This window comes from Apium graveolens, chromosome 7 (assembly GCF_009905375.1).
Source record: "Apium graveolens cultivar Ventura chromosome 7, ASM990537v1, whole genome shotgun sequence".
Taxonomy (NCBI): domain Eukaryota; kingdom Viridiplantae; phylum Streptophyta; class Magnoliopsida; order Apiales; family Apiaceae; genus Apium; species Apium graveolens.
The window spans coordinates 71,970,085-71,994,844 of record NC_133653.1 but is presented as its reverse complement, the minus strand read 5'-3'; the positions used below and the strand labels follow the sequence as shown (position 1 = coordinate 71,994,844).

The window sequence follows — 24,760 nt, the reverse complement described above, 5'->3', positions numbered from 1 at the left end:
TAAATCTACACTACAAGAAAAACGGCTAAATATGACCGAAATTTTCCAGTCATATTTAATCAAATTTGACCGCTGGCGGTCGTATTTAGCTAAATACGACCGAAATGTGTCGGTCTTTTTTAGGCTGGTCAAATTTAGTGAAATCGGTCAAAATTAATTAAATTTGACCGACCAAATATGACCGCTCAAATATGACCCACTAAATTTGACCGCCTAAAATCGACTTCAATCGGTCAGTTTTATATTTTGACCTTTGACTTCAAAATTTTCGTAAAAATTAAATTTCCCGCCTCTGGTCACAAAATACCACGGGTATCGGTCAAATTTATAAATTTGACTAGGTTATTTTTTGGTCAAAATTGTAAATATGACTCCGTTTGTGTTAGTCGAATTTATAAAAATGACTGATTTTGATCAAATTTAAAGAGCAAATGTGACTAATATTAGTCAGATATAATTATTGTATGAGATATTGGTATGTTAAATGTGACGAAAAGCGGACAGATTTAACATACAATTATTTAAAAAAAAACCGGCCCTGTGAACCAGTATATCCATAACCTGTATATCCCATCCACAATCTCCAAAAATAAACAAAAACTCAAACAATATAAAGATAAGTTTAAATTGTGCCATCCGAATAACTTCCTTAAAACATCCAAAAGGTTATACATGCCAATATATTGTCAAATGTTTGACATCTAATAGCTCAACAAGTTAAGCTAGGCTGGGAGATTGATTGTTCAATCCCAAAAAGTTAACCCAAAAGGAGACATATCACATAAGTTTTTGTCCCAAAAAGTTAGCTACCAAGGAGAAATTAGTTGTTATATCCCAAAATAATTATCTAACAGATGATATTAGTAGATATTTGAAGTTCATTCGACGGCAAAGTCAACCTACTTGTACTAGTTAGAGTACTAGTTAGAGCTGGGAGTGTTACGCTAATGGAGGGAGTAATTCTCAGCATCTTGATCTTCATCATCTTCATCGTTGTCTTGGAAGTGGTTGTCATACAAAGGAGCCTTTTCAATTCTAGTACCCTGCAATACATGGTATACATTATATAAGAACACAACATAAAAGAAATTAGCTTACATTATCACAAAATTTGTATACTGCCAACAAAGGTGTCTTTACTCAGCTGAGGATTTAGAAAAACTTAGTAATATTATTAACACACGCTATATTATCACCTGCAATAACTTTCAGAAGTCTGTAATAGAAACTTAGTTATAGGTAGTGGTTCATGGACCAAATAAATTTATATTTGTTATTTTTATGCTTCCTACTCACTAAGTGATATTACTTTTAAACCACGTAACAAAAACATGCACAAGGTGTGGTTAGTTATTATCTTACAAATTCAGGCACCATTACAATTATAAAACATACATTCCAGGTGTGTCACACATAAATTCCAGCATACACAAGTTTAGAGACACAGGTAAAAAAGCTATAATTTCCAAACTGTGAAACCCTTCCATCAGCCCAGAATTATAACGATAATCCTGAATAATTGTACACGAGTACCAGAAATTTCAGGCATCACAAATCAATGTCATCATATTCTTATTTCCAAAACCCTATCTCTTCACATATAATTATTGTTTAAATCTAAGCTTTTAAAAATGGCTGCCTATACATTTCATAGGCATTGTGTTTGTGTTACCATTCAACTCATCTGTCATTCCCTACTGTCTGAACCACTCTTGAAGAAAAGGCCAAGTTGAGCTATTTGACAAGAAGCTCCTGCTTTAATGCAATCAAATAATTATGTAGACTACAGTTATTTTAGGACAATTTTTCACCTACAAACATACTTGAAATTCAAAACACCCCTGCCTAAACTTGTAAAAAATTAATACACTACTATTTTTTTGTCAATTTTCTCCAACCGACCTTTAGATTTTCTTGTTGTTGTGAAGCCAAATATTGTAGCTAAAATTTGGTTCACTTCCTCAATAATTTAACTCAAACTATCCCCTTTGTTAGAAATAATATCTTCTTGCATAAAACCTAAGTGGGAACTAGCTAGCACTTGTAAATTCATGGAAATTTCCTTCCCTTTATATGGTTTTGCATATTCTGGTCTCTTTTTCTTTTTTTACCAACTTTATTCAAATAATTTAACCACAGTTGACTTTATAACTTTATTGACTATTTATAGAAAAATATGAATAGATTCACTTCACTTGCTTTTCAAGGAAGCAATTTCCTTACTATATGTACTTTATTGTTATAAAATGTTCATAGTACACAGGCACTTTTGGCTCCATATTTATTTTTGAATAATAGTTTTGAAGAAAATATAATATAACTATAGAATCAAATTTATCTCTATAGTTTAGGTAATGTGTATTACTGTAACTGAAATAAAGATGCCGTAGAAAATTATATGAACTAAGATAAGAAAGGTACCTCCAAAATGACTTTTTTGTTCAATGCCATGGCATCAACAACAAAGGCCGTCCCAAGCCGCATATATTCAGTCCATAACTCCTGCTGCTTCGGGTCATCTCGGTTCGGGAATGCTGCAGTGGCCAAGCTTTGCATTCGATCATTTAGTAATGCACGTGGCACCTCCGTCATCTCCAGGGAATGAACCATTAGGTGTATCTCACCAGAAACCCTGACTATCAAATCCAGATTATCATCAGAAATTGGCTGGGAAGAGGAACGAGAATTCTGTGTACTTTGGAAGCTAGTCAGTTCCGCTGCCTTGTAGCCTCCTATAATTTCAGCTACCGGATGTCGAGGATGAAGGACAGATATTCCCTTTTTCGGGGGCCTCGCTAGGATTGTTAGGCTCAATTCATTTTTCCGATGTATCTTCTTCAAACTAGCTGGTGATGGAGGTGGATCCAAAGTCATCTCTTCCGGTATGGATTGTGAAGCCCGCACCCTTTCCATATCTTCCTGCAACATGTAAAAGACATAAGTCCAAATTTACACAATCAAGCTGAAAATTGTTAAGTAACAAGAACAAAGAATTTAAACTAACTATAATTATATATATACTGCACGGCATTTACTTTTTAATCATGTTTGACGATTTGAATTTGAGAGTGCAGAACAATAACAATAAACCTATGAATAGATATGTTGCACAAAATTCTCTTTTAATTTTTACAGGGACGTTATTGATATCAAAACATTCTCCAAAATGAATGTAAATGTATGATCATATAAATGTAATGCTACTTGAATTATGTGTATGTATACCTTCAACTTTATAGTAGCCGGATTATCAAAGTGGTATACGTGGTCCATAAACTCCATATCAGAAATAGGTGCTTGTTTTTCCTCTTCAAGCCTCTGTAATTAAAAACATCAATTTACTTACAAATGGTTTACTTACAAATCATTTTATAAATTAGACATCTTATAATGTCTAATGAGCGTAAAGATTAAGGTACTTGAATCTGAGTAATCAAAATAAAGAACTAGACAAAAATTATTACTCACTAAAATTCGTATACCTCACGTCTCTCGTCAAAAGGCATTGCCCCGCTATAATGTTGATGTTCCAGCTGTGCTCGAGCATTCTTGGATTTGATAGACCTCTTCTTAAACAGGTCAGAATCCCAGTACTCATTGAGGCTGTCCCAAGTCCGTGGGCTGAAGTAATGTGGTCTGAAAGAACGTCGAGTAGCCGTGGTCGATCCTCCATTTCTCGCATCATTAGCATCCCGCTCTGCCCTGGTCTTCTCCTGATAGGGAAGGCTCTTCCAATTTTTCTTCAAATACTCTTTTACCGCTCTATCCCCCTCTTCTTCACCTCCTTCTGGATAAGCATAGTACTTCTACCAAACGAGATACACGTACAAGTATAAAATTAAAAAGGTAAACAACTGCGTATAATTAATATGAAAAAATAAAAGGCATGAAAATTAAAAATACCTTAAATTCCTTAATACAACGGTCATAGAAGGCTTCACGTTCTGCTCCCTTTGATTGATGTGTATATTCATCCCAATTTACTTTAATTATGTAGCTCAAGGTCTTTTTTTTCTTAGCCTCCTTGATACTACAATTATTAGTTACAGTCAGATTTTTTTATAGTAAATATAACATACTAGGATAAAATAGTCTTATGCTATTAGACATGTAATTTATACACTAGTATGCATCATAAGGAACAGATTAATCTTAATAATCAAGCAGGTAAAGGTATAAGTTTGTGCACATTCAATTGTATACACACAGTACTACACTTGTATCAAACCCGTATATATGTATAAGCAATATGTAGTAGGAAATAGAAATTACTTTCTTCCTTCGATAAAATGGACAATCTGCCTATCCGCATCTGTGGCAGGTCTCTTATTGTAGTCACCAACACAGCAGCTACGTTTAGCTCTCTGGAATGTTATATGCGGTACAATACGACTTTCCTGTCCTTCATCACCATTCTCCTCATCATTGTCATCATTATCGCCACCTTCCTCCCTATCTCCTTCATTTTCCGTTCCACTGCCATTCCCTCTACCAGTACCCCTTCCCTTTCCACCCCTTCCCTGTCCACCTCTTCCCTGTCCACCTCCCCCTCTTCCGCGTCCACCTCTTCCCCGTCCACCTCTTCCCCCTCTACTACCACCATTCCAGCTGCTACTAGACCCCAACGCCATAAGAATCACAAACAGAATCAACAAAAAACTACACCTACCAACCTGGATATATTAAAAAAAACAACAAATATCAAAACTAATTTATAGAACATGTCAAGATAAAAAAAATTAGACACAAATACATAAATTCAATCTTAAGCTCAAATTAAGAAAAGAGACAGATTACTGCTTAGTATCACAATAAGATAACACAAACATAACATAATAAGAAAATTATACCTAACAAATACATAACAGCTGATAAAAAAGACTAAATTTTAGTTTGTTTATAACCAAACATAATAAGATAACACAAACATTAACAGAAAATACAGATTTAAGGGTGGAAAATAGAGATTCAAACTTTAAACCCACACATACAAAAAAGTGATGAAAATATCAAATAAACACAATTAAATCATCAATAGAACAAAATAATTATCCAAAAAGGAGAATAGACAACCGTAATCAAATGTTAATCACCAAAATACCCAAAATATACAAAACCCTAAATGGATAATAGTTTCTCAAAACATTACCACCGTGATTGCTAAGTTTCGCTTCATTTGAATGAGCTTTTTGGCTTCGTTGGCTAAGTTTTTGGAGAATTTGAAGTCTGAGAGATAAAACCCTAGTATTTCTGTGCGGCGCTGTTTAGGGAGATAATGGATGGTGAAGTCAACAAAATGTTATAAAAAAAATTTATATACAGGCTTAATATGACCGCGTCGAGTGAATTTTTCCCGTGTCATTTAATTTTGACCGAACCCGGTCATATAATTTGAGGCTTCAGTTTAACTTCCAGTAGCTACTGCCCAATTTTTCCTGTTTCCAAAATAATACAATTTAAACATTACAAAGTTCTAAATATGAATAAAAATCATGAAATATAGTAAATTTAATTAAAATAAGTAAATATCAAATTTACGGAATGTATTAAAATTCATGAAAAATGTCCTACTAATATCCGCATTGGTACAAATTAACTAGAAAACAATTGAACTATGTCAAATCATCGTTATCACTTCCATCATCAATGTTCATGTCTTCATTTTGATTTTCTTTATTTCTCGCATTTTGTTCTTCTTCATAGTCATCCACGAAATGATTATTTTCAAACATTGTCAAGTCAATAAAGAAATTTATCGGATCATCAACGACCACTCTTTCCACATGTGAAGATGAAGCATTTGATTCTTCATTTTGAAAAGCATCATCATTGAATATATTTTCTTCTCTAGATGTCACGCTTTCATCGACTTGCCGGCTCTTTGTTGTTAGGATAGTATACCATGATGACTTTGGATTTGCAATATTTGGGGCATAATATACTTGATGAGCTTGGCTAGCCAACACAAACACATCTTCGGCATTTAGCTTCGATTTAACATCTACGGTTATCATCCGATTTCTATCAATTTTGACATGTCTTGTATGATCAAACCAATGACATTTGAAGACGACAATTTCATGCCCATTGCGATATCGAAGCTTTAGAACTTCTTGTAGTCTCCCGTAATTATTTCCATGACTTTCTTTGTAAGAAGTCCCTACAATTTAAAATGTGTCAAAATTGGATTTATACATAATGAAGACCAAATTCAACCTAAATTTTATGATTATATAAAATTTCTCACCAATTACAACTACACCGGAATTTGATGATGTGAGCTCATTAGAATTTGCACAAGCAAATTTATAACCATTGCACTTGCATGTTTTATAAGATTCAACTTTATAAATAGGACCTCTTATTAAATCTATAAATTTGTCCTTGAGCTCTCCATCATCTTGTACCTAAAATATTGTACATAACAAAAATTACACAAGTACATGAATAAACTTGTGTGTATATGTATATATATATATATTTGCACACATAAAAATATACACACATTTATATATTTAAAATTTACCCTTCTTTCGAACCAATCCAAAAAATTATCTTTTTGAAATTGATCTTTTTCGGCATCATTGTAGTGCGGGTATTGTTTTTGCACCAACCTATGAAATCCACTAAACATTAAATTAGATTAGTAAATTGAATAAGAAAGTTATCATGATTGTGTAAAGATGGTCAAAATAAATATCTTACCGCAAATATTTTCCAACCTCGGGTGAGTTGATAAGAACATAGTACGTTACAAGTCTATGTTCATCATCACTCAAGATTCTATCTCTATTCCGTAGACCGGGTAGCGTTGGATATGTGTAAACTTCCAACAAATTGGGATCATGAGATTGTCGGGGTGCCTCATTTCGACGAAGTCGATTATGCATGGTTGCAATTTTAGAATCAAAGTATAATGAGCAAAAGTGTACACCCTCCTCCTCAATATATCGTTCGGCTATTGAACCCTCGACTCGAGCTTTGTTTCTAACTTTCAACTTCAAAATGTGCAAATATCTTTCAACAAAATACATCCATCGAAAATTACACGGGCCACCCAATTTACACTCTGTAGCCAAATATAGTGGCAAATGCTCCATCGGATCAAAAAAACTTGGAGTGTACATGACATCAAGTTTTGACATGATTCTCGCTATGTCCTTCTCCATTTTTTCCAAATCACCGTACTTTAGAGTTGAAGAACATAAATCTTGGAAGAAGTTAGATAACTCAATAAGAACATCCGCTACATGCCTAGGTAGTAAGTCACGACAAATCATAGGCAACAATTTTTGCATAAAAATATGACAATCATGCGACTTCATTCCGTGAATAGATTTTGTTTCAAAATTAACACACCTGGATATATTAGAGGCGTACCCATCAGGAAGCTGAAGTGTGTAAATCCATCTAAACAACTTAAGAAGTTGATCCCTGGAAAGCACATATGGGGCATTTGGCATTGTACCATCATCTTGAATCCACAATTCACGATGCACACCTAGTTCTTTACAATCTTCTCTTGCTTTTCTATTGTCTTTCGTTTTCTTAGTGTCACCAATCATTGTAAAAAATATGTTCTCAAAAACATTTTTTTCGGTATGCATGACATCAATGTTGTGACGAAGAGTGAGTGTCTCCCAATATGGAAGCTCAAAAAATGGAGAAAAGTGAGTCCAATTATGTGTCATACCATAGTCCCTCGGTTTTCTCCAAGATGTCTTTCCTGAAGGAGGAAACTGCGTATCCTCACAAAGACTCCTTACTAGTGATCCTGGATAACGATATGTAACTGAATGTGCTTCAGTTCTTCCAAACTTTGTAAACCTTCTCAACGGGTCATCCGGTTCTAAGAAATATCGAGCAGTTCCATAAAAACTAGGCTTACCACCATGCTTTAGTTGATTGGCTTTTACTTGTCCCATACAAATATGACATGCCAACTTCCCCTTTGTGGACCACCCACTAAGCATTCCAAGTGCAGGAAAGTCACTGATTGTCCACATTAATGCCGCCTTCATCATAAAATTTGTACAAGAAAACCTATCATAAGTTTCTGCTCCGGTGCGCCATAATATTTTCAATTCATCAATCAATGGTCGGAGGTAAACATGAAGATCTTTTGTTGGATCATTCGGCCCAGGAATCAGAAGAGGCATAAACATGTAGGGAGCTTTCGTGCACATAGATGGAGGAAGGTTGTAAACTACTACAACCACAGGCCAAACAGTATATTCCCTAGCGTGTGAATCACGGAAAGGGTCAAATCCATCACTAGAGAGGCCAAGTCTGACATTCCGAATCTCTTTTGAAAAGTTTGGAAATCTACGATCAAATTGTTTCCACTCATCTCCATCCGCCGGATGACATAATTGACCATCAACTTTGACCCTATTGTGGTGCCACCTCATATCTTCTGCAGTCTTCTTATTCATGAATAAACGCTGCAACCTTTGGGTAAGAGGAAAGTATCGCAAGATCTTTCGTGGGATTTTATTTTTCTTTGGATCCTTTTGCTCCTTGTATCGACTTGTAGTGCATATATCACAATGTGTCTTGTTTCTATTTTCTTTGTAAAACAACATGCAATCATTCTCGCAAGCATCAATTTTTTCATATTCCATATGCAATCCTCTTATCATCTTTCGCACGTCATAGTAGTTCCGAGGCAATTTATGATCAACGGGCAATACCGATCCAATAAGGTGAATCAACTCATCAAAGCCACTATTAGTACAATTATGCTTGTGTTTCCAATGAAGTAGCTTGTTAACAAATGACAATGTTGTGAAATTCGGATTGTTTGGATATATTGGCTCAGAAGCATTCTCCACCATCTCGTAAAATTCTTTTGCTTTTGTATTTGGTTCTTCCACAAAATTCTCAAAATGTCGATTTGCATCTGCAAAATCTCTTAGCATATCACGAGCATCATACATATCCTCATCATTATAATGAATATTATGAGAACTTGTATTGGTATCACCTCGAGGCATATCCCTTTCCCCATGCAAATCCCATCTAGTATACCATTCCATAATACCATTAAGGTATAAATCAACTTTCACCGCACTAGGATCCTTGAAGTACTTATTTACACAATCGTTACATGGACATCTTATTAGCCCTCCATCTCTAGGATCAAGATGATCACATGCAAATTTAATAAAATCATCCACACCATTTTTGTACTCTTCTGTTAAATACTTCAAATCGTTGTACCGATTATGACCAACCCAACTACGATCAGATGTCATCTACAAATTATACATACGTGATGTGAGTTAAATGCAAATTAACATAAATATAAATAGATCATAAATAATCAATTTATATTAAACAAATCGATAAATTGGCTACCATTATAATTTATATTAATACTCACCATAAAAGTTCAATTAACTATAATCATGGTTCACAGCTAATAATAACACTAATTTCATCAACAAATTAGGAATCCCCAAAAATACATACACATGTGTACAACCAAATAATAGCTCCATACTATGTTAAGAAAGTAAAATTAATTAAATGCAAAAGTTAAGGAATGAAACTTACTTGATGATTAATTAGATCTCATGAAAAATGAGGACAAAGGGTGGAGTTATGGTGTACAAAGGGTGGAGTTATGGTGGAAGAAGAAGGCAAAATGAGAGGAGAAAGTTTAGTAAAGAAAGGAAAGTTTAGAAAAGAAGCAGAAGGTATCAGATCTAAAACGGGTAAATTTGACCGAGGGCTGTCATAATTATAAATATGACCGACTGCGGTCATATTTATAAATACGACCAAAGCAACGGTAAGGCAGTCAAATTTAATAAATTATTAAAATTTGCCTAAAAAATAGTTAATAACAAAATTGACCGATGACAGTCAAACTTAGTTATGACCGACTTCAGTCAAATTTGGTTCCTGATAATTTCTCTTAGTTTTGGCGGGAATTTTGGCGCCATTTTTTTTATGGCCAAACATAAATATGACCGACCTCGGTCATATTTGTTCCGCTCAATTTTGGCCGCCATGGCGGGAAATTTCCCCCCAATTTTTGGCAATGTTAAAAACTAAATATGACCGATTAAATGTGACCGATAATAAAATTGACTTTCATCGGTCATATTTAATTCTTGACCAGGTTTAGAATGCTGGTTGACATTAAATTTGACCGCCGGCAGTCAAATTTAAGTATGACCAATTATATATGTAAGTTGACCATAAATATGACCAGCGTCGGTCAAATTTAGCCGCAGTCATATTTATCCGGTCAAATTTACCCTTGTTTTCTTGTAGTGCTAATACATTTAAAAGAAATACGAAGATAAAAATTTGGACATATAATTGCATGACTTTTGTTTGTCTATACTAAGGAATAAAATGATGTTGTTTAGTTCGGAAAGGAACATGAAATGGAGTGAAACTTATTATTTGTTACTCCTCCCCTTCCATTTTTTACACTTCTTTTTTGGACGTGCCTTCCGATTGTTTATATTTTAAAAATTTCTTAAAATAGTAAAAAATTTATAATTTAAAAAATTACGACGTCTACTACTTCTTTCTATTATATCTACTTTATACATAATATTAATTGATCTCATTATTTTACTCATTTTTTAATTTTTATTTACTATTTTATTGTTTTTTTGAACTTCCGTATCACACCCAAATATAAATAAATGAAAAGGACGGAGGAGTACTCTTTATTATGGTTGAGCCGACTTCTGTAGCTGTTTGTCTTGATTTGGGCTTGTAAATCGAAACTTTTGATGCTTATGTGGCTAGGAAACATTTGGTGGCTTTAACTTTACATCCTTTTTTAATTTAATTTGATATTCTCTTTATGTAATTGATTGCAATTACTCCTTTTCCAATCATTTTTTCACACTTTCTTCCATTTTTTTTTATTTTAAAATTTTTAAAAGGTAATAAAGTTTTTATAATATAAAAAATAATAATATCCACTACTTATCTCTTATTTACACTATACTGACTGTATATTTAAAATACTGATCGATTCCGCTACTTTATTCACTCTTTCAACTTTCCTCTACTTTATTATTTTTCTTAAGATCTGTGTCCAACTCAAATGTAAACAAATGAGAGCCGGCAAAAAGAGTATTAGAGTATTAGTTAGTAATAACTAGTAGGAAATAATTTTAACGTTCACACAAAAGCCCAAGGAGAGTAGGATACTTAATAATGATGAAATCTAAAACTACAGGCAAAAAAGAGAGGAAATCAGTCACTTGAAAGAGTCATAATCCCAGGGATGGATCATCAATAAAATCTAAGCGTAAGCTTTTAGGAAATTAGTAGTAGTATCACATTCTGGTAACCTAGCTCGTTGGTTTGCCGTACAAGAGTAAAATATTTGGTGTATAGAATGGTGTACAAAATTTTGTACATAATGATATATGGTGTATTTGAAATGAGCCTCCTATGTTAACATCAAAAAAATCAATTAAAACATCACACATAAATTGCCATATTATTATATACAAATTTTTTATACAAAATTATGTACAACTAACCCTACTCTTTTGCAAAATCACAAGGTATGTACTATGTAGTCCTTGAGTCATGTATGCAACAGCTACTTTTATGAAATTAATAATACCAATTGTAATCTGTAAAATTAGAGCTGTTCACGAACCGAGCCGAGTCGAGTTTTGATCGAACCGAGCCGAGCTTTAATTTTTTTTCTGACGAGCCGAGCCGAGCTTTCTTAACGAACAAAAACCTGTGTTCGAGCTCGAGCTCGTTAACGAACGAGCCGAACACGAGCTTTTATCGAACAAAATCGAGTCGAGTCGAACCGAGCCGAACACGAGCTTTCTCCATCAAAATGAGCCGAGTCGAGCCGAGCCGAGCCGAGCCGAGCCGAGCTTAATTAAAAAATTCTGGTCAAAACACCGGTTGACTGTTAAAATAACAAACCAAATACTTTTATTTTTTTCTAAAATTTTTGTCATATCACTAAAAAATATTGATCTTAACATCCGTACGGTTGGATCATTCATAAATATTTTTTAAAAAATCGATACATTAATACGATACTAAACACTAATTACAAGTACAAGTCAAAACACCGGTTGACTGTTAAAATAACAAATCAAATACATTTATTTTTTTCTAAAACTTTTGTCATGTCACTAAAATATATAGATCTTAACATCCGTACGGTTGGATCATCTATAAATATTTTTAAAAAAATCAAAACATGAATACGAGACTAAACACTAGTTACAAGTATTGTTCAAACAAGTGGTTGATTGTCAAAATAACAAACAAAATAAATTTATTTTTTTTCTAAAATTTTTATCATGTCACTAAAATATATAGATATTAACATCCATAGGGTTGGATCATCTATAAATATTATTTAAAAAATCAAAACATTAATACGAGACTAAACACTAGTTACAAGTAAAGGTCAAAACACCGGTTGACTGTTAAAATAACAAACCAAATACATTTATTTTTTTCTAAAACTTTTGTCATGTCACTAAAATATATAGATCTTAACATCCGTACGGTTGGATCATCTATAAATATTTTAAAAAAAATTGAAACATTAATATGGGAGAAGTACTAGTCAAACTACTAGTTTACCGTTAAAATAGCAATATATTTATTTTTTCTAAATTTTTTATTATATCACTTAAATATATAGATCTTGACATTCGTACGGTTGGATCATTTATAAATAATTTCAAAAAATCGAAACACCGATCAGGAAATAAATACTAGTTACAAGTAATAGTCAAATCACTTGTTAATTATTAAAATATCAAATTAAAAAATTAATTTTTAATATCTGAATTTTTTCAAATTACTAAAATATATATTTTGACATTCGTATAGTTCAATAATTTAAAAATATTTATAAAAAATCTGAATAAAATTCATAATAATTAAATATATAAAAAATAATTTTTTTTTTAATTTTTTTTCGAGCCGAACCGAGCCGAGTTCGAGCCGAATCGAGCCGAGCCGAGCTCGAGCCGAACATGCCAAAAGCTCGGCTCGAGCTCGTTTTCTTAACGAACACATTTTTGTGTTCGAGCTCGAGCTCGAGCCCTTAACGAACCGAGCCGAACCGAGCCCTTAACGAGCCGAGCTCGAGCTTGTTCGCGAACGGCTCGGTTCGCGAACAGCTCTATGTAAAATCATGGTACAGTTTTCAACATCGTTTTCGAAAATGTTTTTAAAATACATATTGTCATCATCTTTTTGATTCCTTTCTAGTGTTATAGCTATAGCTATATATGCAAGTAATTCGTTTCTGTATAACTAAATAGTAAATACACATCGTAAATTCAATATATATCAAAAATGAAACTAAAGAGATCGAAGCTGATATACACACATACACAATAACTTATATGTAAATTTTGAGAAACAAATTGATATATTGTTTACATCCGAAATATATACAAAATAGTTCAGAGTTGTTGAGTCCTAAAACTTAGCAACTAAAATTCATACTACAGTTCCATTATCAGCACGATCCTACAAATCCTGAAACAACTCTACGACTAATTCTCTGCTGCATCCTTGGGTTAATAGCTGAGTTATTTAAAAAAACATAAAACCAAATTTAAATTATTACCAACAGATACCCCTTAATCTAAATTTGGTTTTGCAGATTCCTGATGCCAAGCAGCGCGCATAGCCTCTCAAACTTAACAGAGGTCATAGCTTTTGTCAACACATCAGCACGCTGATCACCTGTTCTAATATGTTTGATCACAACTTCACCTCGCTCAACACATTTCCGGATAAAGTTATATTGAATGTCAATGTGTTTACTCCGACCGTGGAATACCGGATTTTTCGTCAAATCTATCGCTGATTTATTATCTGCGTACATAACCACAGGTCCTACACTCTCCTCTGTAAGTTTGCCCAGTAAATTACGTAACCACATAACTTGACAAGTAGCTGCTGTAAAAACCATGAATTCTGCTTCACATGACGACAAAGCTACACAACGCTGTTTCTGAGACACCCAAGTGATCAAGCTCTCATTAAGATAAAACACCATCCTTCCTGTACTTTTTCTATCATCGATTTCTCCGGCCAGGTCACTATCAGAATATCCTGACAACATGTTGTTACTGCTTCCTCTCGAGTACACCAGACCATAACTCAATGTGCCCTTCAAGTAACGGAGTATCCGCTTGACAACATTCCAGTGCATAATAAGGGGTCGTTCCATGTAACGGCTTACAACCCCAACAGCATATGCCATATCTGGTCGAGTATGGACCAAATATCGCAAACCTCCCACAACACTTTTATATTGCGTTGAGTCCACATGCTTCCCGCTCTCATCCTTGTGTAACTGTAACGTTGGTTCCATGGGATATTTAGTAGGCTTGCATTCCATCATATTCCACTTTTCCAAGACTTTCTTTGCATAAGATGTATGCTTCAATTGTATGTATCCTTCTATCTAATCTACCTCTATCCCGAGATAGTGAGATAATTTTCCTAGATCACTCTTATCAAACTTCATGCTCATCTCCTTTTTAAATTGTTGGATGATTGATATACTTGTACCCGTGACTAATAGATCATCTATATACACTCCAATTATCAAGCTCTCTTTTTCTTCCAGCTTTGTATATATCGCATTTTCGTATGGACACTTTGTAATTCCCATGCTCTCGAAACACTTACTTAACTTAGCTTACCAGGCCCGTGAAGCCTGACGAAGCCCATATAACGCCTTTATCAGTTTGTACACCAATTGTTCCTTTCCTTAATTCACGAAACCTTCTGGTTGTATTACGTATACATCCTTTTGCAACTCCCTGTTCAAGAAGCTTGACTTCACATCAAGGTGGTGAACCTGCCAATTATTTTTCGCTGTCAAGGCTTATAGTAATCTCACAGTTTCAGACGCGTTACTAGTGCAAAAACCTCCTCAAAGTCTATGCCCTATTTTTGTACATACCCTTTCGCGACCAGCCTCGCCTTGTGTTTCACAATCTCTCCCTCTGTAATTTTTTTTAGTTTATAAACCCATTTCAAACCGATCGGATTGTGACCTGAAGGTGGCTCCACAAGCTTCCATGTATAATTTCTTTCGATAGACTCTATTTCACTATTCATTGAATCCTTCCAAGGCCTTTCTTTGACAGCCTGATTATATGTAGTTGGCTCCTCAACACCCACAAAATTATAGTTCCTCTTCAAGTTCTATTCCTTCCGTATCTTCATAAATATCATTCAATGATCTGAAACGTTTAGGCGTACTACTTTTATCTGACTCTTCAGGACTTTCTTCACTTGATTGGGATGATACTGGCGACTAAATAGGAGTAGTAGATTCCTTTGTAGTAGTTTCACCTGTCAACTGATCATGATCTGTATTGTCAACTGTAAATTATGTACGAGCTTCATCAACCTTACCATCTGCATTATCGGCCAAATTGTTCCAGACCCAAGATTTTGGCTCCACAAACACTACGTCTCTGCTAATGTAACACCCCCAAATCCGGGGTCGGGGATCCGGGTTGTCACGAGTTCCATTTCCCTTAATAACACCCAATCTTAATAAATAATCAACTACTCTGTACTGTGACCCCACAATAAACACACACACCACAAGTTATAGTCTCAGAGATGAACACTCAAAAAATAACACAAGTCCTTATATTCCACAATTATAAACCGTTACACCTTAAAAAGGTTCTGAATAAATTTACATATTCCTTGCCATTATTACAATTCATATTATACATAAGTCTGGTTCATCAATAGTTGAAAACCTAGCCTATTGGTAGCTCCTACCTCAGCTACGGTGGCATCAACGCTTTCAGAAGACTGCAGAACGTTTTCTAACCGCTTGCGAATCGGGAGCTTGGTCATGTTCATCTTTTCTATCTATTATTGTGTGATGAAAGAAGAAAGCAAGGGTGAGCAGCAAGCCCACCAAAATAATATGTATAATGATTAACAATATATGAGCCTTCTCATAGTACTCATGAAAGTCTTGGTCAAAAGAAATGAACCAAGTTTGATATCTTAATGCGATGAAGTCACAAAATATTCAGTATATATACATATATACTTTTCAAAATCTTGGAAGTCCTCTTCCATGCATAATATACACAGAGTTCCAGTTTATAATTGTATAAAAATATCGTTGCAAGGTGATCTCATATATCTACCCTTGTCTCAACGTTTTTCTGAAAATCTTTGATATGCATAAGATAATCATTAACTAGATATAAGTTGAAAATATGAAGTTACAAGATACCCCAATATACTTATATCTTTTCCAAATATTACTTGAACTACCACCGTTCAAGTTATAATCAGTTCAAAAGTTCATCACATAGATGAGACTACAAGACAAGATTTGAATAGATTCAATCTTTGAATATCATTATAAATAATGAAGTTACGAGATACTTCATTAAATCCCGATATATATATACACCTATATATATACATTTCATACACTCCTTGAAAACCTCTGTTATGAAAATTATAAACAGAGTTGCAATATCCAATGAATTTGGAAAGGAGAAAACCTTGGCATAAACCTGATATCTTGCTGATCAGGCAAAGATACCAATAAGTAACCTTTTCTACTAGTAGATGGACGAATTCCCCACTGGTCATCACCCTGGCCGCAATAGGACCTTATGCTGGACTGCCACTCAGCCACTTACGCATTTGATGGACTCCCACTGAGCCACTTACACTTTCATGGACGCCCACTGAGCCCATGTTGCTTATGCCGACTCAAATAGATGAACTTACTTCCCGAACGATGGGCAAGTAATCAAGATGTTTTCTCAAAACAGAAACCTCGTTGCGAATGTAAAATACACCACTGAGCCGGATCCCTCAAGTTTTGAACGAGTATTTAAATCCCCTTTAAAAGGAAGATCTTAAATATAAAAATGAGTTTTGGGATCCGCTCTAACTTTTAAAAATCATTTTGAAGACTCGAAAACACTTTAAAGAGTGTTTGGAGTAATGTTGATTTAATGAAATAAATCAGTCCCAATATATTAGAAAATTTCTGAATATTATTATTTAAATAATATTCCCATAAAGAATAATCTTTATAAAAATAATTGAAGTAGAAGTTTTAAAACTTATACTTGAAATGAGTATTAAATAACCAAAGATATACTTATACAAAAGTACTATCTTTATTTGAATAATCAAAGATAAGTTTGATTATCGACACCTTATTCTTTAATAAAATAAAGAACATATCTCAGTAAATAATCGGAGTCATAGATCCTCAAATGAATATTCAAATAATATTCATTAAATAATATAAACTGAGTCATAAGCCCTCGAATGAATATTCGTAATAATATTCATCAAATAAAATAAAGTTATCGAATAAACCTTATTCAATTAATAGTTTTAAAAACTATATCAATATATATATATATATATATAAATATATATTATACTCGGGAGCCTCGCCTCCCGGTTTTAGAAAAAGTTCACCTTTTGATCCCCTATACTAAGGGTATACGCAAATACCGCTTATCTCTAGCATAGGTATTATGCAATGAATAAGCATTTGAACCAACAGATATATAAATCAAGAATACGAAACAGGCATGCATATATACCATATCACATGCTACAATATATCGCAAGAATTTGCTAATAACAAATATGCATTTATCACAAGATCATGCATATACACATATACATCACAACAACAGTATAACGGGTAGAAAACTTGCCTGAGCGACTGGGGGTTACAAATGGCTCGGGACGAGTCTGGTAACCTATAAACAACATATAAGTTGGAATTAAACCGAAGTCACTGGTAAATCTATACTTTAACCAAATTAGACTCTAACGCTCGCTTTGCGCTTACTGATTCTCTTAAGTCGCTCGAGTACCCTCGGCTCCACCATTTTTAATAAATTAACCATTATGAGTTTTAAGGAGATTCCTTCGCGAGTGTCTTACCAACTGCCTATTACACTTTACATAAATGTTTCATACTCCAATTAGTCATTTAAGGTCTTTAACCTATGTTTCAAAGTAAGGCGAGGGGTAATGTTTCGTTCGCGAAACGTCGTTACTTAAAACGGTCGTTTCTCCTAAACCGTACATCGGAATCAAACGAACCACATATCAAAACGAAGCTCGTAACATGAACTATCTAAACATGGCAATGGTCAAAACCTAGCAGGGAGTTCTCAGGTCCTAATGTTATGAACAAAAGCAGTCTAAAGTAAATCGGACATTACGATGGCTATGTTTACGCGATTTCCAAATTTTTTACCATTCTAAATCATATCAATCCAACTACCAATCAACAACAACTCAAGATACACATCAATGCTACTGATTTCAGTCATAATAAGCTCAAGGATCTCAATCCAATCATATATTATAACATCTCCAAATTCAACTAAACTACTTAACAATTAAGCTCGAATCATGCTTATCATTCAAATTACTACTCATCCATCCAAACCATCTCCAAACTTCAACATTCAAACTTATTACTAAAGGGTGTGAAGATTTATACCTTTCTTGGAGGGTTGAAAGTTACTAGGAAGCCTTATGGAGCCTCCTACAAGCTTGATCTTTCCAAAGAAATCAAGAACACAAAGTTAGGCTTTGAAGTTTCTAAAAGTCCGATTTAAAGAACTGTAAAAATGAGGGTCTTACCATGCTTATTTGGATGAGACTTGTGAACAAGAGTTGTAGGCCATCTCAATACCTTTCCAACGAGCTATAAAAACAACATTTGAGTGAGAAATGAAGGAGATACAGCAGTTTTAATGTGCTGGTTCTGTTTTGGCCGAGAGCAATGAAAATGGGGGAGAAAAAAAGCTTGCTTGTGTTGACTTATTTTGTGGTGTAAATGGAATGGTAGGTGGATATTTGTTTGGCTAACTCTTGGTTAGTTAGTGGAAAGTGATGTAAGCAAGCCTATGTCACCACTTGCATCACTCTTTCCACTTGTCCTCTTCTTATGGTGGAAGCTTTTCATTAAGCTTAATCCTTGTTAATTAGGTGTATTATCCTTGCTAATCCCCTAGCTACTTGCCCAAGCTTGATCCTTAGTCGTTTAATTGCTTTACGACTCGTTTATTATTCATTCTCGTTGATCGTTTGAAGGATCATATCCGGGATCTTATTACTTGGGTTCCCCTAAACCTTTCTCAATATTTTATATTTATGATCCTCTCTTATAACCCTTGAATTTAAATCCTTTTAATCATGTTACCTTATACTCAATTCTTTCGGTATCTGATGGATTTTCGGGAAAAATCAAAGTGTCCGGATCCGAATTCTAATGACCTTTACATACACTCATTTAATTTATGAAATACTAATACGATCTTAGAATTTCCATAACAGTACTCCTATATAACGTGGTCTGATAATTTTTCGTAATCAGCATTGTCAGCAAAAGTTACTATTCATCCGTGTTTTAAAAATTCCAAAAATTGGGATTATTACAGTCTCCCCTCCTTAAAAGGATTCCGTCCCGGAATCAGATAGAAAACCGTTGGGGATACTTTTCTAGCATTGCACTTTCTAACTCCCAAGTCAATTTTTCCCACATTGTGGTTCTACCATCAAACTCTGACTAGTTTGATAACCCTTCTCCTAAGCACTTGTTCCTTTTCAATCTATAACCCTTCCTGGTTGCTCCATATAGGTTACTTCTGGTTGCATGTCTATGCGCTCATATGCCCCTATTTGTCCGGCATCCGAATTACATTTCCTTAACATTGATACGTGAAACACGTTACGACCTGCTACATGTTCGGGGTTAGGGCTAGCTCATATGCTAACTTCCCAATACTTCTTAATATATCCACGGGTCCAACAATTGGTGGACTTAGCTTTCCTTTCTTTCCGAATCTCATTAACCCCTTCCAAGGGAATACCTATAACAACACTAGGTCCCCTACTTCCCATTCCTTGTCCTTTCGTGTCAAATCAACATACTTCTTATGTCCATCTTGGGCTACTACCAGCCGTCCTCTGATTAAATCTATTAAATCCTTGGTCCTTTGGACCACTGCTGGTCCGAACATCTTGCGCTCTACAACTTCATCCTAACATAAGGGGGATAGACATTGTCTTCCCTCAAAAATCTCATAAGACGACATCTCGATACCTGATATATGATCTATTGTCGTAAGAAAACTCAATCCGTGTTAAGTGATCATTCCAATTTCTTTCAAGTCTATTGCACAGAATTTCATCATAGCTTCTAGCACTATAGATTTTGCTTCTCAATACCCATTCTTTTCCAGTTCGTAATCGTTACTATCTTCCGTACATGATACTATTCTAGATATACCTTTACTCGCTAGAGTTTTATAACCTCTTAATAATCGCGTCAATCTTAGTATCACGGATGCGTTAGAATCGGAATACCATCTTACTTGGTACCACTTCATCTCTAGCTGCCTCCATCTTTGAAAGCTTGGTCCTTCGTATAAAAGTAAAAGAATTTATTGAGAGATCACTATGATCATGAACACTTGTTCTATTGCATAGTTAGTACAGAAGGTGGCCAGCCTTTAGTACTTGACAAGCAATTAAACAATAGATGGTATCCTACTCAGCTTCTATCACACAGATATATAGTCATTCGGCAATACCTCCCCTTCTGGAAGGGTTGTTCTTCTCAGTTTATATGAAATGAAAAGAAGATAAAAGAACGAACTGAAGAGAATTGTATATTCGTAAAAAAAAATTTATTGCCATAAAATATCTGGCTTGGAATCTACCTCTGAACTATAGAGGTTTGTCATAGGAGAACAAAACATATATGTATTTATATCAACATCAAGTATTATAGCATCGTATTTCACATGCCTAAATATTTTTGCTATTCCGTCCATCATTCTATGGACCCATGCTCTTCGTCGAGCTTATACACAATCACCTTTGAAACTCCCTCGACATCGAAAATCGAATCTGGGATCTCATTCTAGACATCATCGTTACTAGAATTCTATGCTTGCACCGCAATCTTCTTCGTATAGTAATACGACTCTCTATTCCTAAGAAGGAATAAATATTCAATAGGTAAATAATCGACCTAGTTTTTCTATCAAAGATAACTTATACGTCAACATTACAAGATTAGTGGTACTCAATCTCAACATCCATTCCAATACAACTCTCACGGTTGTAATCAGCTCATTACTCGCAGAATCATTGCTGCATTACTATGGTCCACCACTGACCTACTGTCGTCATTCACTTTCCATGAAATCTTAATATCTAACCATACGGAGTCCATACATGTAGTATAGAATTCTTCTAAGGAGTTAACATAATCACCATTCATAATTCATGAAGAACACTCCTGATCCTGACATACATACATGACATGAAGCATATAAAATTGCAGAAGAGTTTCAATCAAAGCACCGATAGCAGGTTAATACCATTCTTAATCATATGCCTTCAATAGAAGACTTAACTCAAAGGTTTGTTTGGTCCTTTTTGAAATATGGTCCTGGCTTATTCTCAAGATAGGACCTTCTAAGATAGATAGCCCGCTAATGGCGATTACACGAATTAAACCTTTACCCAACTACTATTACGGTTGAGTATTGCACAGTCATCAGAAGGAATGTCAATCTTCCAAACCATAATACAACCTTCACAGCTTTAACCATCATCACTGTATTCCTTTGGCACACGCGCCTATAATTATCCTCTTACCTTTAAAGTGTCGGCCACCTCTTTGGCCTTTCCTGATAGTAAAATTTCCTTACAGTCAATGTCATTTTAACCACCTCCAAATAAATTTTCTACCTTATTTCAATCACTGATTTTTTGAAGATGTTTTCCTTAAAATCTGATGAGTAAAAAAAAATATCACCATTTTTCCATAAGCTATTGCCTCAGTCTTTAGAGGTTAATCACTGTCACGATGGACTCTCAATCATACTTAGAACATCTTTTATCCTAGGCCCTAATTGCCCTGAACAATTTCGACCTTTACTGGTTCGATCCATACTTTCTCGTGGTTTAACACGTGCCCCACTTGGCATCATTATAATTACGTCATATTTCCTTTATCATCATTTCTATTCTTGAGAATTTTGAATATTACCTTTCTCCTTGTAAAACCTCTAAGGTTATCCTTGAATCGTTCCTCCTGTATTCCCTAGATACAGGGCATATCAAGATACCATTTATTAATACTAGAATCATTGTCTATATACTTCTGAAGAATTTCTCCACTGATTCTTAAAGGTTGTAATTACCTTAATCCTTTCCAATTCATACTGTCAAAACTCATACTATCCCTATTAAGGGTGAAATGCCAACCTTTATGCATTCCCCTAGGATTTATTTTAAGTTACCGATGTTCTATCCTTAATTCCACCTTTAAAAGGTACATGCATTCTTCCATGGATAATCAAGTCATATATCCCTGATAAGGGTGTCTTATTTAACCATTCCCACCTCGATAGTATATGCTGAATTTCACAATAACATCTGTATTCAAAATGAGGTCAATCAATATGGCCTCCAAAAGATAACAACGGTTATCCGCTTTTATTGCCTAAATTGGGTAACGATAACAAGGATGTTCTAGAAGATATTGGTCGTGTTCAACGTGAACTTCTTCTTAATAATTACTTATTTACTTTTGTTGTTTATCTCAACAGTCATCTCAATGTTGGGATATCTTTCATACCTGGCGTCTCCCTTTTTGGGTATCAAGCCACCGGTCTTACACTTCATATTCTTGAAGGTCACTTCCTTCATCCAATTTTCCTAATTTCTTACTTTCTTGACTCCTCAGTCCATCCGCGTTTCCTTATTAATCAATCGATCTATCTCAAAGTTTCATCGAATACTGTCAACTTCAAAGGAATTAACTATACGTATCGCTTACGCCTTCAAACCTTGAATTTATCTCATGATCAGTCACCATCGCGCTGATGATGACACACTTCTCTATATTTATTGCAAGGGTTTCTTAGGGTTTCCCATACCTAACTCCCTTATCACTTCTCAACTCTATTTCCTTTATATCCCTTTATACTCCTTCCCTTTTCAGTCTTTTATTTTCGTTTCCATTACAACCATTACATGAACCAACACAACATAAGCATTGATTTCAAACATCCCGTCATTCTGGATTCGTGTCCTCAGAACGAATCTTGACAACTTTTACAACTTAGATTCATAATTCATCATACTTGTCCGCTTTTGTTCTGGCTCTAAAGCTTTTACACTACCTCCATAACCTTGGGAAGTACTTTCCCGAAAACAATTTTCTGAACTTTAATCAGTTTATTATAACCTCTGGCTCTGTGCCTTTCTTGGCCTTTCACCAACGGGTGGCCTCTCTTTTACGGGGGTAAGTGACAAAAACAGTCTTTTGTGCTTCGTCAATCATTTAGAATCTCAAATAATTCCTATATTTCCTTTAGTCAGGCTCTTGCCTCGACTGGGTCAAACTGTTCCTTGGAACTCTGAGAGCTTAGCGACTTAAAGGTCATGAAAGGATTTCCTACCGCATTTTTTCCTTAAGGTGGTGATTGGGAATAAAAGTATAAGTTCTGTTTAGACAGGTCCATGAATTTCCATATAGGAGTACCGTCTCGGGTCTCCTTATCTTGCTCGACTTCTATTTTCTCAGTATGAAATGTTTCATCCTTCTCCCATACTTGGGATTATCTTATACGTTAAAATCCTCATTTTCCACTTCATTATGTTATGGGTTCCTTCTATCTTGATGGCGTCCTCCCTGACTATCACATTCAGGGTTTGCCCTAAATCTTATTCCTTGAACTATGACTTTCATCTAGGATCTCATCTTTAAGCTCTTAAACATTTGGAACCCAAATTCTATAGGAATACCTCATTATTCCCTTATCATTTTTCTCGGTATTAATCTCATATCTATTTTTTGGCTCTCTGCCTTCATTCATCACTTTTTATGGCACAATATGTTCTTTTCCAATAATTCAGTCTGTCTTGCAATCTCAAACAGCTTTTCGGTACCGGCTCCGGTTACCTTCACTTCTATTTCCATTTTCTCAAAATCTCTTATAAACTCTCTCAAAGACATTATCATCTTGAGTCTCTCCTTTTTACTAAGGGCATCAGCCACCACATTGGCTTTCCCCGAATGATAAAGAATCTCATAATCGTAATCCTTGATTATCTCTAACCACCTCATTTGGCACATGTTGAGCTCTTTCTGCGTGAAAATGCACTAGAGCACTTATGGCTTGTGTAAATCTCGTACTTCTCTCCATACAAGTAGTGCCTCCAATATTTAGGGCAAAACTATTGCCACGAGCCCAAGCTCATGGGTGGGGATATCGAATTTTATATTCCCTTAATTGTCTTGATGCGTACGCGATTACCTTGTTGTGCTGTATAAGAAGCACCCTAATTCCTTATGCGAAGCGTCACTACACATCACAAAATCTCCTTTTCCATCCGGCAACGCCATTATAGGGGTCGTCACCAATCTTTGCTTCAGTTCTTGAAAGTTGTTCTCGTATTTCTCTGTCCATTCAAACTTCTCAGTCTTACGAGTAAGCCGTGTTAAAGGGGGCTACTATCTTTACAAACTTGAACTAACCTCCGATAGTGACCGACCAATTCTACCTCTGGTAGTCGACCTAACCATGGTCATCAATTCATCAGTGGTCCTTTATTCATTCTTGTCAGGATCCTCCATGGGATCCTCCTCAGCAACTATCCCTTCTAGGACAACATCCTCAACATGAACATCATCCGATCCCGCGTTAGGACG

At 35.0% G+C, this 24,760-nt stretch overlaps 2 protein-coding genes across 2 annotated transcripts; both read right to left on the bottom strand.

Moving 5' to 3' along the window:
* Nucleotides 1–633: 633 nt before the first annotated feature.
* LOC141673733 (uncharacterized) lies at nucleotides 634–5,266 on the bottom strand. Its single transcript, XM_074480476.1, has 7 exons — nucleotides 5,150–5,266; nucleotides 4,273–4,673; nucleotides 3,904–4,030; nucleotides 3,483–3,806; nucleotides 3,226–3,318; nucleotides 2,422–2,919; nucleotides 634–1,043 (listed from the first exon to the last, which is right to left on the bottom strand). The coding sequence occupies exons 1-7, from the start codon at nucleotides 5,174–5,176 to the stop codon at nucleotides 945–947; spliced, it is 1,569 nt and encodes a 522-aa protein (XP_074336577.1). The 5' UTR covers nucleotides 5,177–5,266; the 3' UTR covers nucleotides 634–944.
* A 346-nt stretch (nucleotides 5,267–5,612) lies between these two features.
* Nucleotides 5,613–9,257, bottom strand: LOC141673732 (uncharacterized). The gene is made up of 4 exons (XM_074480475.1): nucleotides 6,706–9,257; nucleotides 6,527–6,614; nucleotides 6,248–6,407; nucleotides 5,613–6,160 (listed from the first exon to the last, which is right to left on the bottom strand). The coding sequence occupies exons 1-4, from the start codon at nucleotides 9,255–9,257 to the stop codon at nucleotides 5,613–5,615; spliced, it is 3,348 nt and encodes a 1,115-aa protein (XP_074336576.1).
* Between the last annotated feature and the right edge of the window lie 15,503 nt (nucleotides 9,258–24,760).